Genomic DNA, 14,496 nt, shown 5'->3' with positions numbered 1-14,496 from the left:
AGTAGTAATACCTACTTCATAGGGTTGTTGTGAGGATTCAGTAATATGGTGTGCGTAAAGTGCTTAGCACAATCCTGGCACAAAGTCGATACACTGCTCTTTAGAGAGTTGCTGTCCCTAACATTACAGACGTGAGCTTTGATGTTGGGAAAGGTTAAGAAACAAGCCCATGGCCACATGACTGGAAATGGCACGGCCAGGATGCAAGCCCTGATCTGCATGGTACTAAAACCTCTTACACTGCAGAACTTAAAATTTGGGGCTTGTGTACCCCTAGAAGAGTTTTGAAAAGCTGAGCACCTTCATGAGCTTTTAAGTAGGCAACCTAGCATTCCCATTGTAATGTTAAATAATTACAGAGAATGTGATTTCAGGAGTATATTAAACACTGGCAATTGAAAATAAAATTATTATAACATGCAGCCAGGGGAATTTAAATGCCATCATGATTTGATATCCCCCAATATCCATTAAAAGATTATGTGAACACATTCCTCTTTAAAAATCAGAAACTTTATATTGTTCCTTTTTCTCCTTCAACTTGTATTTCTACTCTACTTCCCCAATTTAATGATAAAAGCAGCTTATTGATTTCTACAACAGAGAGAGAGAGATTTTTTTTTTCCTGTGAGCATATTATTTTAAGAGCTTAAAATTCTCTTCTGGATTGAGTCATCTTAAAAATTATTAATAGAGCACGATTGATCAAAAGAGCATGAAAATGTAATTCCAACAAATAATGATTAAACATAAAAAGTAAAATTGTATTAGAAATGCATCTTAAAATGAGTTGGCCATAGGGGCATTTATAGGGCCTTGAGTAAAGTGTTGTCCAGTTGTCCCTCCCAGAAATGTTTAACCCTTGAGACACTGCAACCATAGTAAGATTTGGGATAGGGAATCTTTGTCTTTCTGTCACAAGACAGAAGAAGGGTGACTGTGTAAAGGGGTGAAGGAGAAAGTAGCTGTGGACATCTCTGAAGATGATTTGATTTTAGGAAGGAAAACATATAGACGTTGAAGATGTGAAAACTCTTTCCTTTAAAACTGTTCCTCAGAGTTCTTGGAAAGTCCCATAAGGGGACAGTACTCCCATTTGAAGACCACTGCTCTCTACACCATTAAGTTAGATTGTCTTGGAATAAGATATTAATGGAAGGATCTAATAATCTAATGGCCCTACCATTTTCAAAATGACACACTCCCTCTTCCTTTAAAGTGAAGTTTGGGGGCTGTTTCGCTATTGGCTTTATTCCAAACTCACGGTAATTGTCATCAGAGAGTCATGATGGGGGGTTTCCAGAAGGAAGCCCAGCGAAAGGTTAGGGCGAGACCAGACATTCACCCCAGATTGTCCACTGGGTCTCAAACCTATGATCCCAGAGCACCAGGTACCTTGTACCTGGATGAGCTAGCACCCCGGACTTCATCTCTCATCAGTTTCTTTTCTGGATAAATAGCTTTGGTTTCAGCTGTCCTTAAGGGCTGGTTATGAGAAAGAAGGGATAGGGTTGTATACTGTCTGCCTCTTTTAAGCTTCTTGAGGATGCTCTGTGTGATGACCCCCCAACACATAGTAAATGCTCAACAAGTGTTTTTTGAGGCTTTATCTGGGGCCAGAGTATGGTCATAACATCCCCATATTCACTTTCTAATTGATGACATGGAACCCACCAAACCACCGTGACCTGAATATATCCAGTCAGTCTAAATATAAAGTAATCTAAATTATTGGGGGAAAGGGGTGGGGAATATCTGTCAACCACTAATAAGGAGACATGGAGCAAGCATCAATTTATGCTTGTACCAATTTTTTAACAGGCTCTGTAATGTGGACTACGTTGGTTGTATTTAACAGCCAAGGGCATTCAAATATTTGTCTGCTCAACTCAATCAAATTTGATCCAGGGCTACTGAACAGCTAAAAACCATTCTCATCCTTCTACAAGTGGACATCTCTTTATTCCCTCTCCATGACAGTATTTTCTTTCTGTTCTCTATCTCCTCTCTGGCCATCCCTTCTCTCTGAGTCTTGCTTTGAATCTGTCACCTTGCTGGGGCGCTCAAGGTTGCCATGGTGAACACAGTTGTTGTTTTTTTCTCTCTGTGAAAAGTCCTTGTATGAAGGAGCAGTGAGTCCTCACCTCTAGCCTCTCCCTGCTGTGTGTCTTCGCAGATGTCTTTTAAAGTGGGGGCCTTCGGGGCTTCCCGTTTTCCAGGGCTCCGCTCAGCTTTCCCGGTGTGCCTCTGAAGCACAGCGTTGTGACCCGACGGCTCCCGCTCAGGTGGTGTGGAAGGTTGTGAGGGGCAACCAGGGGGTCGTCCCAGAGGCTGAGGGCCAACAACACTCATTTTGTTAGTAAAGGGGTTCTGGAATGAAAGACGATCTGGTAATTGATTCCAAGAGGAATGGAGAGGGAAGGGAGAGAGGGTAGGAAGGAAGGAATTCTTAACGGGAAGGGGAGTCAGTATGAGGCAGCTGCCTGCACCTCTCAGAACTTTCTTACCCTCACTATAAAATCCAAGATCCGGCCCTAACTACCTCTCCAACATCTCCTTCACCCTCCTCACTGTTCCTCCTCCAACTGAAGGCACTCCCGCCTCAGGACTGTCACACTTGCTCTTCTCTCTGCCTGGAATACGCTTCCCTCCAGAGAGCCACTCACCTCCCTCCCTCACTTGATTCAGGTCTGTTCTCAAATGTCACCCCTCAGAGAGGCCTTCTGTGACCGACCAGACTGCCCCACCTAACACAGCACACCCTCCGCTCTCTATTCCCTAACCCAGCTTAAGTCTTCCTCATATACACACTGGATCCTGCACCCCACAAGAACAGGGACTTCGTTTTGGTCACTGCTGTATCACCAGCTCCCTAACATGTCTGATATAGGGGAAGCATTTCATAAATATTTGTTTTTGTGAATAATTAAATCACTGCTCCTCCTCTGAAAACATGGAACCTCACAGCCTGCACACGTATACTTTGCTGTCTGTCTCTGAGCTTTTGCACAGGCTGGTCCCTGTGCCTGGAAACAGCTCCGTCCCCTCCAGGCCCCCCCCCCCACTCTGCCTAGTGGACTCCCACTTACCCTTTGCATCCTAGCTCATTCTTCCTGACCTCTTTGAGGTCTCCCTTGACCTCCCAGGTGGGACACTGGTCCCCTTTGGCCACTACTGCCCGGCAGTGCATACTGACCTCCATTTTAGCACAGATGGCCTGCTCTGGAGCTTCCATGTAATTTTCTCTTTTCCCAGCTTCCAAGTATGCTTTTCCAGGGCCTGGAATCTTGTTGGTTCCAGAGTCAAGCAGTCCCAGGCATGAGTACTTGCTCTGCCTCAGACTTGCTGTATGACTTTAGACAAATTATTTAACCTTTCTGTGCATCGGTTTCCTTGTCTGTGTGATAGGAATAATAATATCTACCAAGCCACCTCATAGAGTATCAAAGAGAATTCACTGATGAATTGCATACATAAGCATTTAAATCATCCTCAGCAGGCAGGATATTATGACTGAAACCTACCTCTGTAAGCTTTGGCTTTATTTCAAGTTAGACCCTGTTCTAGTTTGCCAATGCTGCTGGGATGCAAAATACCAGAAATGGATTGGCTTTTATAAAGGGGGTTTATTTGATTACAAAGTTAGTGTCTTAAGGCCATAAAGTGTCCAAGGTAACATGTCAGCAATTGGGTACCTTCACTGGAGAATGGCCAATGGCATCTGGAAAACCTCTGTTAGCTGGGAAGGCACGTAGCTGGTGTCTGCTCCAAGTTCTGGTTTCAAAATGGCTTTCTCCCAGGACGTTCCTCTCTAGGCTTCAGCTTCTCTCCAAAATGTGACTTTCAGTTGCTCTTGGGGCGTTTGTCCTCTCTTAGCTTCTCTGGAGCAAAAGTGCTTTCAAAGGCCGTCTCCAAAATGTCTCTGTAAACTGTAGTTCCTCTCTCAGCTCCTGTGTATTCTTCAAAGTGTCCCCCTTGGCTGTAGCAAGCTTGCTTCTTCTGTCTGAGCTTATATAGTACTCTAGTAAACTAATCAAGTCGCATGCTGAATGGGCAGGGCCACACCTCCATTGAAATTATCCAATCAGAATTATCACCCACAGTTGGGTGGGACGCATCTCCATGGAAACATTCAAAGAATTACAATCTAATTAACACTGGTACATCTGCCCACACAAGATTACATCAAAGATAATGGTATTTTGAGAGATATAACACATTCAAACTGGCACAGACCCCTAGCCTGCTGTCTTGGGCCATGTGCCATTATTCACTTGGTGTTCTAATTGGACACTGGGTGCAGGCAAGGCAGCTGGGTTGTGGCACTCGTCCCTTTGAATCAGCCTCCAGTGGAAAAGCTGAAACTGAAGCTCAGGGAGGAGAGTGAAGCTGGGATGGAGGCCGGGAGGAGAGGCATCGCAGAATCCCAGCAGCTCAGTCCAGAGCGTTCTATCCTTTCTTAGGGCCAAAAGCTGGCCCCTGTCCTCAGTCACCATGCCCCTGTCTCGGAGTTGACTCTAACCTCATCAGTGACTGCCAAGAACCAGGAGTTCAAAGAGCTCGACCTGGTCGTGGGTTTTATCTGGTTCTGGTTCTGTCATTTGGCAAGAAGGGGGCTCAAGAATTGTGGAGGATGGTTCAGGCAGATGGTGCCGGGGCAGCAGAAGCTCAGGAATGGGAGGCAGAAACCCAGGCTCTGCTGTCCGTCCCCAGCTGGTTGACCGTGGGCAAGTCACTCTGCCTTTCTGGGTCTCAATTTCTTCCTCCATAGATTTCAGGAATTGCCTCAGGCCAATTGTTCCCAAACATTCCTTAGCCCTAGAAATAGTTCTTCATCAAAATATTATTGAGAATCCAAATATGGATGACTGAGAAAAATGGAGGGAGGGAGGCCTAGATCCCACAGCCCCTTCCTCCCTCGCACACACATAGATGATGACAGCCTGGAAGAGGCTCCAAGTTCCCTTCTGAGTCTAATGCACAGCAATTCAATGTGTCATCTATACAGCAAAGAGTCTTTCCAAAGTATTGAACCACATGACAATTTTTGACTTGCAAAAATGGCAACTTCTTATTTCAGCCTAACAGTTCCCTCCATCATAGTGGTGGTGTGCTCACTCTGGCTGGCACCAAATGCCCAGGTCCGTATCCCGCCACCTCAGTTTACATGCTTTGCGACACTGGATGAGATGCTTCACCTCCCTGCACCTCCCATGTAGAAGGAGGCAGCAGAAGGATCCACCTGGCAAAGCTGGCAACCGAGAGGGCTAAATGAGATCACTCCAGGGGCCGGGAGTGGGATTTCTAAATGCGGTGACTGGCACAGGGCACAGCAGCCCTCCATGGGTGTCAGCATCAGCTAGAACCTTCCCAACAAAGCCCTGACCACTGCCGATGGGCCTAACCATAGGAAGAGTGTCAGAGCAGATGGGAGGCACAGTTCCAACATCACTTCCTCATCAGTCTATCCTGTCCTACTGGAACTGCCGGACTTCCCTCTTTCTTACTGAGAAGGGTGTTCCTGGGCAGGAGACAAACCTTTACCTGGGCTCGGGAATGATGTTGGAGTGCCACGAGTGACCTTCAGCCCTCTACCTTATCTGGCAAAGAGCAGTAGGCGCCACCCCCAGATACCTACCTAGAGCCCTCGCCCACTAAGTGCGGCATCATGGAACGTGTCAGCCTGAATTAGAAAGCAGGCCTGTCACATTAAACTGAAGCCGGGGCTGGCAGTTCCTGCTTTGTAATGCTGCCGCCTGGTCCTGGCTGTCATGTTCCCTTCCCCATTGCCCCAGCCACGGGAAACCCCTGCAGACAACGCACAGAAAGGAAAGAGGCCCAGAAAGAGTTGAGGGGAACCACAGGAAGTCCTTGCAGATTCCATTTCTTCTGTGGCCCTGGGGAGCCTGCTTTGAGCTCTGGTTCTTCTGGGGAGACAGAGCAAACAGGTAGCACTCAAAAGCTGGAAATCCAGGGATGGATTTCCTTTGTAACAAACTATAAAAGCATGGCATATGGCTTTGAAAACCCAGAATGGGGATGCCTTTGATGCCCTATTCAAATACCATGAACACCTACAACACCCCAATTTGGGTTTCTAGAGGCAGCATAAACCAGACTACTACTGTGATTGTGAAAACCACTATTACTATCAATAATACTATTTATTCCGTAAATTCTCCTGGCAATGCACCCTGGTCAATTACAGAGCATTTATCATTTCTTCTACTGTATGATATTTGTGTGGCCTGGCCCAGTGGAAAGAGCACTAGCTCTGCAATCAGGTAGACCCTGGTATCAAATCCTGACTGTGCCACCTATAGTGAGCAACCCTGGGCCAGTCTCTAAGCCTGAGTTTCTTTTTGTAATTAGTATATCTTTGTAGTAGTATCTATTTCACAGAGTCATTGAAAAGAAATAATGTACGAAGAATCCTTCGCACAGAGTAAAAGCCCAATAAATATCTGATGGCAGAGTTCCTAAGGGCAAAGTCTCTTTTCATCCATTACAAAAGTCTTAACTCAGATGCATCCTTGGTTGACGCTTAACAGTGTGGCACCTTCCCTTTCAAAGTTCTGCCTCATCAGTCCTCTAACTTGGTCTCCGCTCTTTGTCCAGAATGATCTTATCAAATCCTAAACCTGATGATGTCACCACCATTTCAAATCCTTTATTGCTTTCCATTTCTCCTAGGGGGATGGCAAAGCTCCTGTCTTGGGGCTGCCTTCCACCTACCCTGTCAGACTCATCTCACACAGTCACTCTCTGTTTCAACTACATTGCCCTACCAGTCCCTCACTCTTGCCTACCCTACCACCAGACCTTTGTACTTCCTATTTTCCCTGACCCAAACATTCTTCTGTCCTCTTCCAGCCTGGTTAAACCCCTACTCATCCTTCACATCTTGACCCATTCCTACTTCCTCGAGAAAATCTTCCAGACTTCCCTGACCCTAACTCTCAGCACTATATCCTCTTGCTTTGGGCACTTACAGCATTTTATTAATGAGATGATTTAATTCATGCCTGCCTCTCCTGACTAGACCAGCTATGTGAGGGCAGGACTAGTGTCTGGTTTTGCTCTCCAGTGGGTCCCAGGGTCTTGCACAATACTTGATAAATGGTGGCTGGAAGGGTGGATGGGAGGGTGAACCAGAGGGTAAATCATCTCAACAAATTGGCACAACCACCCTTCATGATAATTAGGACACAATGTGTATTGTCATTTTTCAGATAGTATATTCAGAGCCCAGCAGGGGCATGTCAATTGCCCATAGCATACAGCCTGTAGGTTACTGGTAAATCAGTGATCAGAACCCGGGTCTCCCAGTTCCTGTAATCTCAGATCTTGTGCTATAGAACAAATATCCATAAATAAGGGGGAGGAACTCAGAGAGTTCGCCCCACTCATTGCTTTCCTGGTATTCGGAGGTACCCTGAGTCTTCCTGCATCAAAAGCTGAAGCCACTTGTGGTTTCCAGAATATCCAGCACCACCTGTACAGAACTCTGATTCCTCTGAATCATTCATTTAATTTAAAAAAACTCTCTCAAGACAGAGCTTGGAGAATTCTGTTTTGTGAAAAGTTATATTGTTGAGGTGGTAGCATGGCACACAATTTTACCTTTGTTTTTGCCTCCTTTTCCACACCCACTGGGTTGAAGCCAGTCTTGAAGGTTGAAGTCTTAATCTAGCACCTGGTATTGAATCATTTGGGCCTCAGTTGCAAGCAGTGATTTCCTGGAAAAGAAAATAGTGGTAGGCCCTTTTCTTTTCTTGTTTCTATTAAAAGAACACACCTGTGTTTTGGTGTTTTGTTTTGCTTTTTTCCAGTCCATCCCCCTCAGGCATTTGTGTTCTTTCTTCCTTGGTAGCCAGTTCACCCAAGTGTTGTCAGAAGTGCCCTTGAATTCAAAGAGGGAGAATTCAATTCTTTGTTCATATTTGCTAGAGAGAACTTCCTATGTGGGAAACTACTTATGCCTGGATCTCCGATGTGTGGAAGACAATATATATGCACATACTCTCACCCACTCATTTAACAAATACTGAGCACCTTTTATACATCAGTAAGGTGAAAATATAATTTGTTATCCAAACAGAGACACTTTTATATGTGAAAATGGATACTTCCTGGCTGATATTCAAAGATAACAGGAATAAACCAAGACTTTCACAGGTAAAGCAGATGTCATTGGGCACACTATGTATTAATGGCTGCATTTGGGCTGTTAGGAGTTTGAGTGATTATAAGATTTCCCAAGATGCCCTTAAGGATTGAGGACAAATCCAAGAGGGAATCCAGACTTTGAAATCCACTGGATGAAAAGACAAGGCTAAATTTAGTCCTAAGGTGAACTAGATTTTTCTAAATTTTCCCACAATTTCCTTTTGGAAGTTTTGTTTAAAAACAACAAAACAAAAAACTAGATCAACAGCCCTAGACACTTATGACACAACAGTGGACTCCAGGTCCCTGAGATGAAGCCACTGGAAGGACTTGGAAATAAAAAAGCTTAGAATTTATAGAGAATAAAGTTTCCCATCAGGGCTAAATGACAATGGCCTGTTTTGACAAAGGAGTAAAACTGAAAGGAACAGAAAAAAACAGGAACATGTGACTTGTTATCCGTCTCTTTCTCTAACTTCAAGCTTCTTTACTGTGGTTATGATTTCGCTTGCAATAATGACGGACATAAATGTCTGCACTCAATGGGATCCCTTTTCCCAGAGAAGAGCTTTGGTTTTGAAGTGGTTTGTTTCTCTTCCATCCCAGGTGCCTGTCCTGAGACCCATGGACCTGATGGTGGAGGCCACTCCACGAAGAGTATTTGCCAACGCACACACATATCACATCAACTCCATCTCGGTCAACAGTGACTATGAAACCTACATGTCAGCTGACGACCTGAGGATTAACCTATGGAACTTTGAAATAACCAATCAAAGTTTTAGTATCCTTTCCTAGGGGCCATACCAAATGGGACAGTCAATCCTCAGAGTTATCCTTGAGGTAAGAAGCAAGCTTGGAGGGTGGGGAGGATGGAAAAGAAAGGAGCAATCACAAATGCAACACTGAGCATTTGTCAAGAACTTTCCACTTTCAGATCATGTTGCCGTCTATGATGCTCTTTCATCACTACAATAAAATTAGGGAAATATTGAATTACTCACAAATGGTGGCCAGGAATAGCTCTGGGTTGGAAATCTGAATCACTGCCTTCATGAGGAGGCATTTATGTGTTATGAATTTAAAATAAATATGACTCTGTCAACTATAGATAAGACCCTAGAGTTCCGCTAGGGTTCCTTCTTGTTGAAGGATTCATAAGTAGTCTATATGGACAGCATGGACTACAGGGATATATGAAACGGTTCCATTGTATCATAATAGTGAAAATAGTAACTGCTGCCATTTATTAAGTGCCAAGCACTGCATTACTAACTTTACATATAGTTTCTCATTTTTCACCTCTTTGTGTAAATATAATGTACACACAGAAAAGGGCACATACTTTAATTGTACATCTTGATGAATTTTCACCGAGCATGCCTTTGTAACCAGCATCCAGATCAAGTAACAGAACTTGTAATCTGCAAACCCCTGTCATACCTCCTTTTCCTTCCAGTCTCTATTCACCAAAGGTATATATAATATAATAGCCCCATAAGGTAAGTATCATTATCTCCTGTTAAATTAAAATTTAGAGAAGTCAAGAGTATTGCTGAATGAGTGCCTGAGTCAGTATTCTCACCCCACTTTATCGACCGTATATTTAATTAGAACAATTCGCCTATCACGTGCTTAATCTTGCCACAAACCTGATTCTTCACAGGAATTCCCAGCCTCAGTTAATGGTTTCTCCATACAGGCAGCTGAGCAATTGACCTAGGAGTCAATATTGAGTCTTCTCTTTTACTCACTAGCCGCCTCCATTCTCAACCCAATCTATCCGTGAGCCCTACCAGGGCTTTCTCCAAAACATATCTCAGGTCAACTCGTTTCTCTCCATCTTTGCTGCTACCAGCCCCTAGTATAAGTCACTATTGTCTTTCACCTGTGTGACTTAAATACTCTCCTGTCTCGCCTCCATTCTTTTTTGTTCTCCAACATAATACATATTTCACAAAACTGTGAGAATGGTCCTTTTGATGTGTAATTCAGATATTATTCCTTCCCTGTTTAAAACCCTCTAATATCTTTCCACTGAACTTAGAATAAAATCTGAGCTGTTTACCTTGGACTATAAGACCCCACATGAGCTGGGCCCTGTCTTCCTTTTTGGTATCTTCTCCTACCACTCTCCCCTAATTTACTCTGCTTTCTGTTCTTGGAAAACCTTTGCATGTGCTTTTCCCTCTTTCTGGACTACTCTGCCCCCATAGTTCATATGGCCAACTACATGTCATTATTCAGACTTAAATCTAATGCCCCCCCCCCAGTGGTGCTTTCTCCCATTAACTCCCAAGTAGCCCCCACTAACCCTCTATTCCTTTTATCTTTGTAGTACTTGTCACTTTTTGAAATTGCTGGGATTTTTTTTTTAATTTGTATATTTTCAGTTTCCTCACTTTAGAATGTAAATTCCATGAGAGCAGTGACTTCGTATGATCCATTGCCATATCCCAGTGCTTAGAACATTCTGACAGAGAGAGTACCATTCTGGTTGGACATGTCGAGTTTGAAGTTAATAGGTCATCCTCGTGGAGCTATCCAGTAGAGAGCTGGTCACGAAAATAATCTGAAAAGTTAACTTTACGAGTGTATTAGTTATGGTAAAACTCTGAATACTCTGATATACAATAAACCCCATAATGGCTTAAACACAATAAAAGATTATTTCTCTTGTAAAGTCCAATATTGATGACCCTGATTAGCAGGCAGCCTCCTCAATCACTGATTCAGAGACACAGGCTTCTTCCATCTTGTGGTTCCCCAATACTTATCCATCAGGACAGCAGCAAGGGAAGATTACGGAGGATCACACATGGGAGATGCCTATGGACCTAACCCTACAGGGGCATGCATTCTACAAGTTAGAACTCAGTCACATGGTCGTCTCTAACTGCAAGGCAGTATGGGAAATGTAGTCTACCTGTGTGCCCAAGAGGAAAAGACCTGGTTTTGTACACAGGTAGCAAGTCTCCATTACAAAGAGGGCTCAGTAGTTCCCTAGGCTTCTCAAGGGAGGCAACTTTAAGTGATTACGAGGTGTTTTTGGAAACACTGAAAACTGACCATTACTTGCATCTTCTGTTTATCACAGAGCAGACTCCACATACTGTCTGGGAGAACCTGCCTACAGATTCTGCCTGGCAGTGCAGCTCCTAATAGAATGACTGTGGGTGGTGGTTTCTTCTCTTCCTGTGCATCTATTCCAAGAGTGAGAAGTCTACTCAGGCTCAGCTGGCTGTCACTCTGAGATTCTGCTTTCCCCAGTCTTGGTGACATGTCTTCTGAATTTTGCCTCTAGGCCCTCAAGAGGGAGGGAAGTTTCTTTAGGCGTTTTGGGAGACAGATGCCTTGGGGAGAATGCAAAGGGGAAATATTAATAGTGCAACTTAGGTTATATTCTGCAGATGTGTGACAACCTGCCAGATGCTGGCATACAAATGAGACTGTGCCAATCACCCTTAAAGCAGCCATATGTAAAATAATCATTGTCATCATGAGAATGATGATACCTGATATATCTATATAGTCCTTTGCAACCAGACTGCCCTGAGCACTGAGCAGACTCTACAATCTGGGACCTTTTGCCTATCATCACTGAAGTACAGCCACCTCTGGGGTAGGAAACAACCCCTTTCAAAACAGCCTTATAAAAAAAAAAAAACCACCAACCACAGGCAGGTCCAAAATCATATATTGTTTAGCGCCCATTTCAGCAATGCCTCTTATCTACTCAGGAGGCAAAAGAAACATGGTTCAGGGTAAAATAATGTGGGGTTTCCCAAAGCATGGTACGAGCACCGCTAGTGGTAGGCAAGATGATCCTGAGCATTACATGGGCTTTTTAGTCTTCATGTCTAAGTATTTATAATAATGAATGCTAGAAAATACAACCAGCATTGTAATTCTGTGATTTTACAGATACTGAAAAAAGCTGTGTAAACTTTAACATGTGTCTTAACTTCTCTGAATCTCCATTTCATCATCTGTAGAGAGGATTTTAAGAATTTAAGAAGAGTGTATGTATATTATGTGTGTACATATATACATATATGTGTCTGTATATACATATACACATATACATCTATCTATACATGTGTGTGTATGTGTTTTAGGGCAGTACTTTGCTAAGTAAATGCTCAATAAACAGGAACTAATACAATTATCATGATTATTATTCAAAGGACAGGGAAACGAGGAAAGTTGAATATTACAACATTGGCTTCTGTCCTGCCAGATCCACTGTCTGGGTCATCTTCTCAATTCCAGACTCCTCCATTGGCTTTGCAGTGGGTTGCTCTTTGCAAGATGTTACTCGCCACACCTACCATAGTTACCAGATATTTGCAGGATCTCTGAAGTCCAGGAACTTGTATTTAGCAGCAGATCAGGGTGAGATATAACTAGCTGTGTGGCAACTTAGTCTTGAATCCTCTCCCGTGTATCCACAGTTAGTCTGCCTCTAGCTTGTCTACTAGGCCCCGGCTTAAAGTGGTCAAACTTTGGCCTTAGTGGATTAAGTACATAATCCACAATCAGGACCCATTTCTAGATCAGTGATTTGCTGAGGCAAGAAGCAGCCCTCACTTTACAACAAAGGAAAATTTTTCTATAAAATGACATTGCTCCTTTATGAAAACTAAGGTATATCTAGGATCCCTTGAACTCTCTTCTCAGTATGGACAATGAGTTGACCTAAGTTTTTATCTGTTCAAATCTGAGACCTATTAAATAGGCCCATATCAAGTAAAAGTAAAGATACAGCCTGCAACAACTAATGTTTTGAGTGCCTGATTTGTTCCAGACAATGCACTAAGCCCTGGGGATACAAAAGTGAAAAGAAACAGACAAATTTTCCTCTTTCAGGATGATATTCATCAAATAATCATGCTAGTGAGTATATAATTATAAGCAGAGGTAAGTTCTGTAAAGAAAGGGAATATGGTTTCATGAATGTTAAAAACCTGATGTCAACCAGGGAATTGTAAAAAGGCCTTGCTGAGGAAGTGATCATTAAGGGTAGATCTGAAAGAGGAAGTGTATGAGCTAACTTGGCAAAGGCATATGGAGAGATTGGTGCAGCATGTACAAAGATCCTGGGGCAGGAGGGAGCAGGACATGTTGGAGGAAATCTAAGAAGGCCTCCAGATTGTGACTGGAGGCCAGAGTGAGGTGGAACATGGTGTGAGCAATGACAGAAAGGCAAGCAGAGGTCAGACCTTGCAGCAGTGCAGTCTTTGGTCATGACACTGACCAAAGTGAGTGAAGCCAATGAATTTCACCTAGACCTTGGTCTTAGTAACCTCATGCTTCAGCTTCATTTTTCAACTGAGCTGAAGTCCTTTGGGGGTTGATTTCCTGATAAGAGAACCACACAGAAGTCTTGGCTTCCGACTTTGGCAATCTTCAGTGCCACAGTCAATGACCTTCCTTTTAATCCAGTAGGATTTAGCCAGGTAGGCTTTGCAGGTAGCTGTGGGGCATAGTTCAGGTTTCTCTCTATAGCTGCTGGGTAGCTTTCCATCCTGCCACAGGATCAGATGCACCTATCAACCTCAGACTGTCATTTAGCGTAAAAGAAGAGCATTGTTTCTAATGACACGTCCAGTGCATTGGCCTGTGTGTGTCAGAACGCACCCCCCACCCACTGACTCCCTATAGTAAGAGCAGCCTTAATGGGTGTCCCCTGCCTTAGGCCCCTGCTTGTGTGGATACTGACCCTCTGCATCTGAGACCAGCTGAGGGCTTTGTGAGCAGGCCCCAAGACTGGGATTTCTCTTCCCATTGGGCAAGCACTTTGGACCTCAGGTTGTCAGGGTAGAGAGCAAAAATTCAACTATGCAAACTCATATTGGGCATCTTGAGCTTCCTCAAAGCTGAATAGCATCAGTAATTGGAAACACTAGAGTCAGATTCATTAGATGTGAATCCCGCTTCATCTCCTAAAAGCTGTATAATCTTGACAAGTTACTTACCCTCTCTGAACCTCAGTTTCCCCATCTGTAAAATGGATTGTATAAAATAATAATACTATCTTATAAGCTTGTTGTGAGGGTTAAATGAGGTAATCATGTAGAGTCCCTAGCAGAGTGCTTGGCACAGAGCAAGGGCTCAATAAATGACAGCTATTATTATTTGGAGCATTTCCCTAGCCCCCTTTTATTCTAACATCGTTGCTTGGAACCTTTTCTCTACTAAGGAAATCACAGGCTAAACTATTCATACTCTCCAAGACAGGCATCTTGGCTTATTAACCCACTGTGGGTTTTCTGCATTTTAAAAAACTGTGCCTAGAGAAGGCTACTAAGTCACAAGAATGAATTA

At 43.6% G+C, this 14,496-nt stretch overlaps 1 protein-coding gene across 7 annotated transcripts in view; it reads left to right on the top strand.

The window, feature by feature from the left end:
• The window catches only part of PPP2R2B (protein phosphatase 2 regulatory subunit Bbeta), a 495,413-nt gene that overhangs the window by 424,869 nt on the left and 56,048 nt on the right, over nt 1-14,496 (top strand). For all 7 annotated transcript variants that reach the window (XM_037800851.1, XM_037800850.1, XM_037800852.1 and 4 more), the window contains one exon: nt 8,776-8,953. In XM_037800851.1, the coding sequence (XP_037656779.1) occupies nt 8,776-8,953 (178 nt within the window). The remainder of the gene's footprint in view (nt 1-8,775; nt 8,954-14,496) is intronic.

Source organism: Choloepus didactylus, chromosome 13, assembly GCF_015220235.1.
Source record: "Choloepus didactylus isolate mChoDid1 chromosome 13, mChoDid1.pri, whole genome shotgun sequence".
Classification (NCBI taxonomy): domain Eukaryota; kingdom Metazoa; phylum Chordata; class Mammalia; order Pilosa; family Megalonychidae; genus Choloepus; species Choloepus didactylus.
Note: the sequence above shows the minus strand (reverse complement) of the source record. Positions and strands in the feature narration are given on the sequence as shown.